Source organism: Antrostomus carolinensis, unplaced genomic scaffold (genome assembly GCF_000700745.2).
Source record: "Antrostomus carolinensis isolate BGI_N321 unplaced genomic scaffold, ASM70074v2 scaffold45243, whole genome shotgun sequence".
In the NCBI taxonomy this organism is placed as follows: domain Eukaryota; kingdom Metazoa; phylum Chordata; class Aves; order Caprimulgiformes; family Caprimulgidae; genus Antrostomus; species Antrostomus carolinensis.
This window is the reverse complement of record NW_010305435.1, coordinates 1-4,723: the sequence shown is the minus strand read 5'-3', so window position 1 is coordinate 4,723 and position 4,723 is coordinate 1. Positions and strand designations below refer to the sequence as shown.

Below are 4,723 nucleotides of genomic sequence, written 5' to 3'. Positions count from 1 at the left end.
AACCCAAACCAGTCTGGGATTCTATGACATCAGTCCAACACAAACCAGTCTGGGATTCTATGACATCAATCTGGGCTTTGACATCTCTGTACCTCACTTCCCCTGCTGACAGCAGAGAGCTGATCTTTGCCTGTGTCAGGGTGAATTAATCACACCATGCACAATGTTTAACGAGCTTGTAAAAAGAATTGGCAAGTTTACCTTTTTTAAACTCCTTTCTTGCAGCGAGCAGAGAAGCCTGCTGGAGAAGTGTGCAGCCACAGCCCTGAGCTCTAAGCTCATCTCCCAGAGCAAGGAATTCTTTTCCAAGATGGTCGTAGATGCCGTTATGATGTTAGATGACTTGTTACAACTCAAAATGATCGGGATAAAGAAGGTGCAAGGAGGTGCTCTGGAAGTAAGTCCTGTCAGAGTCTGAAAGGATGTGAGGACAGTGATCACAGCTGCTTTGGTGGGTTGACTCCAGCAGAAATGCAGCTCAGCTTGTTAATATCTGCTTGTAAAGTGAAACAAAGCTGTTGATGTGAGGGATAAACCTTCACAAGTAAGGCTGGGTGTTTTTGTAGGTAGAGAATCTTTTTTTGAGCCAAACACACTCTTTACCTCACTGCCCTCTGCAGAGAATGCTGCTACTTATAGAAATTCCATTTATCTGTCTGCAAATAATGAAATATTTTTTTCCTATGGGAAATCTTTGTTACTTTTGGAACCAAAAACCAGCCAGTGAGTAGCAGGTTGGGGAAAAATGCAAAGAAAACGTTGTGAAGGAGCTGCTGTGGTGGGCAGGACAGATGGGATGTGTAGTTTATACCACGGTGCTGGAATATCTGCATGTGGGTGTGTGGTGGGGAGTTGTTCGTGGGCTGGTGTCTCTGTGTCCTCTCTAAGTTTGGCCCCTGTTGCTTGTGACTAAAAACAAGTGACAACTAAAACCTGCCACAGTCTCTGAATTATTTTTCTGTGGCTGTTACTCTCTATGAACACTGCACGAGCATTTTCATGGAGAGGAGACACTATAATTATACCATTATCTTGCCCAGACAACTAATTTAGTGAATTAGAAACGTTTCAACATTTGTTTTTGTGGTGTCTGGGCCTCTTGGCGTTCTGAAGCTTGCAGAAATTGGTCCCCTGGGGGAGGTTGGTGTCTCCTGTTCTGGATAAAAGCAGCTTTTCCTACTCTGTATTGTTCTGCCCTTGTATTTTGCTTGCAGATTCCTTGGAGACTTGTATGAGGAATGGGGCAAATAATTTAGCACGCTGCTTTTCAGGGTTGTGAGAGATCCTGAGTCATTCATCCTGTCAGCTAGAGCAGAGAAAGTCTGTGCTTGTCCCTGGGAGGGACAGGGACCCTCAGCAGAGCCAAGTCATTAGAGAGATTTAGATGCTGATTTCTCTCCCAACTAAGAAGTCAAGAAGTTCACTTCAGAGGGCAATGTTGGGCAGGGCAGTCCTGCTGCAAAACAATCCTGGAGGTGGTGATGGAGCTGAGAAAAATAAACCAGGAGGGAAAAAAACAACCAACTAACCAAAAAAAAACCCCAAAAAACCCTGAGTGTGGGGCTGTGGATGAGAATTATCCATCTTCAAAGGGAAAGACATCAGAGAGAGAACAGATTGCTCCATCCCTTCATCTTCAGGTTGTGTGTAGCATCTTCTGCTGCGGTGTCTTGAGGGGTAGAAAGGGAATTGAGAGAAGCTGGTTTATGTGAACCAAGAGAAGAAAATATCTTCTGCTTATTTTCCTCAAAAAGTGGGTTAATCAAAGGAGAAAGCTGTTGGTGAGGGCTTTGTAAATGAGGGCTCTGAAAGCAGGGACTCTCCTGGGGGGGCAGTTATTAACCCTGCTGAGAGAACCTTGGGAGGTTGAGCCTAACACAGATCCATCTCTTCCAGGACTCTCAGCTGGTGGCTGGTGTTGCCTTTAAGAAGACGTTCTCTTACGCTGGCTTTGAAATGCAGCCCAAGAAATATCAGTCTCCCAAGATTCTGCTGAACGTGGAGCTGGAGCTCAAGGCTGAGAAGGACAATGCTGAAGTCAGAGTAAACACGGTGGAGGTAAGAGCTGGAAGGGGGGAATCTCCCACTTCCTCATGCCCATCAGACATGGTGGCTGCTTGAGAGCTGGTGGGATAAATGGGATTGACTTCATAAAATCATAGAATCCCAGACTGGTTTGGGTTGGAAGGGACCTTAAAGCTCATCCAGTTCCAACCCCCCTGCCAGCAGCAGGGACACCTTCCACTAGACCAGGTTGCTCAAAGCCTCATCCAACCTGGCCTTCAACACTTCCAGGGAGGAGCAGCCACAGCTTCTCTGGCCAACCTGGGACACTGTCTCACCACCCTCACACCAAACAATTTCTTCCTCACATCTCAGCTCCATCTCCCCTCTGCCACTTTCAAGCCATCACCCCTTGTTCTCTCACTCCCTGCCCTTGGCCAAAGTCCCTCCCCAGCCTTCCTGGAGCCCCTTAGATGAGTGTAATCCCTTCTTTCTCCTTGGGCTCTCCTCTGAGCTGTTGCTATCTCTCTCAGTTCCTCCAACCCCTTTATCAACTCAAGTTCCACCACTGGAAGCACTTTAACAGATGTGGCTCTTTGACATCAAATGGAGTGACCTAAAATCACCTCTGAGTCTTGGAAAGTTGTCTGCCAGGGCAGCACAGCGCAGTGCTGCTGCTGCCTTTATTTGAGACGAGCTCTTCCGCTTAAACTCGAGAAGAAACTTCTTTCCAGTGAGGGTGACAGAGCCCTGGGACAGGCTGCCCAGGGAGGGTGTGGAGTCTCCTTCTCTGGAGACATTCAAGACCCGCCTGGATGCCTTCCTGTGTGATCTCATTGAGGTTCCTGCTCTGGCAGGGGGATTGGACTGGATGATCTTTTGAGGTCCCTTCCAATCCCTGACTCTTCCCTTTCCAGGCGCTGCAGGATGGTGTTTGCCACCCTTTGTAACGTCAGTCCTTGTCCCTTCCTCATCCCTGCTTAGGATTACCAGGCCATTGTGGACGCCGAGTGGAACATCTTATATGACAAACTAGATAAAATCCACAAGTCTGGAGCCAAAGTTGTCCTGTCCAAACTTCCCATCGGTGACGTGGCTACTCAGTACTTTGCTGACAGAGACATGTTTTGTGCTGGCCGTGTCCCGGAGGAAGATCTCAAACGAACTATGATGGTGAGTTGTCTTGATTCAGAATTGATTGATTGATTCAGAATAAAGAGTTTTGATTTAGTTTTAACAGTGCCAGGCTGGTCATTCCTCAAACAGGGCAATCAGTGACTGAACACACTATTCCTTACAAAGATTTAAAGTTAAAAACCGTGGGGTTTTTGTTTGTTTTTTTCTTCCCAATGTGATTATCACTTAAAACTGCCTTTTACTGCCAAAGCTGTTCCTTGATTTAATGAACAATCACACTCTAATTCCATCTGTGCTGCTTTTTTGTTTTCCTGATATTGTTCTATATTAAGGCCCATACACTGCATTGCTAGAGGTTTATTTTCCCTAGTTCTTACCTCTTCCATCCTAAGTGTTTTGGGTTTCTTTTTCCCTGTGTTTTCTTTGTGTAGCTGCTGGACTCCAGACCCTGTGAGTCAGCACTTTGAAGCAGCATAATCTTATTTTGCTGTCGAGGATTATTTCTGATGTTGGTAACCTGCCCAGATGCATCAGATGGGAGGAAAGTAGAAGGGTTTTTTGTCCTGAATCTGGCCTGTGGGGTGGTTTTGTATCAGCTAAAAGGCCGAGCTGTCTCTGAACAGTGGGAACCTGCTGGGCAAATGTCTTTGTCAGTGTCAGTAATGTTCTGCTTTATCTCCTTTCTGGGCAGGCCTGTGGTGGTTCCATTCAGACAAGTGTCAACGCCCTCTCGGATGATGTCCTGGGCCGATGTGAGCTCTTTGAGGAGACTCAGATTGGAGGGGAGAGGTAAATACATCAGTTGGGAACCTCTAGTCCTGCTTAAGCACTCAGATATTAATTTGTAAAGTTGAAATCTGAGCGTTGACAGGTTTGAGCGTCTCTCAAGGTGATGATGTGAAAACAAGATGGTGTTATTGCTGCTTTTTATGATGCTGAGGCAGGACTAAGCTTTCATCTCAACTTTACTCTTTTCTATGCTTTTAAAAATATTTATTCCCCAGTGCCTTGTAGAAAGCGTAGTGCTGTCCTCTCATTTGTAACTTAGAAGCTGTGGCTGCTCCTCCCTGGAAGTGTTGGTGGCCAGGTTGGATGAGGCTTTGAGCAACCTGGTCTAGTGGAAGGTGTCCCTGCTGCTGGCAGGGGGGTTGGGACTGGATGAGCTTGAAGGTCCCTCCCAACCCAAACCAGTCTGGGATTCTGGGATTCTATAAAAGCAACATATTTTGGGGTTGATTACAGCACTCATCTGACATCCCACAGCGATGCTTTACTACCAGTGCAGATGAAGCTGGGTACTATCTAACGAGGTTCTTCCTGTTGCTGGAGGAGAAATCCCCTTTGGGGCTCCCTGCTAACATCTGCCAGGTGAAAATGAGAGCACAGGTCAGGTGCAGAGCCCCCAGCAACAGGAGGAGAGTGGATTTTCCTGGGTCAGCTTGAATTTCACTTGTGTGTTGCCTGGCTCTGCTCCTTCCTCGCTCAGGATCTGACAGGGGCAGAGCGTGGGGTGAAGTGGATTCAGCAAGAATTTCTCTGTTCCTGTACAGTCAGAATCCCAGAATGGCCTGGATTGGGAAAG

General features: G+C 46.9%; 1 protein-coding gene across 1 annotated transcript; it reads left to right on the top strand.

The window, feature by feature from the left end:
* Positions 1-225: 225 nt before the first annotated feature.
* Positions 226-3,934, top strand: LOC104522475 (T-complex protein 1 subunit eta; the record flags this gene model as incomplete). Its single annotated transcript, XM_010164781.1, has 4 exons — positions 226-397; positions 1,897-2,058; positions 2,989-3,177; positions 3,833-3,934. Coding segments are annotated over 4 exons (625 nt in total), but the record flags the coding sequence as incomplete, so codon positions are not given.
* Positions 3,935-4,723: the final 789 nt, after the last annotated feature.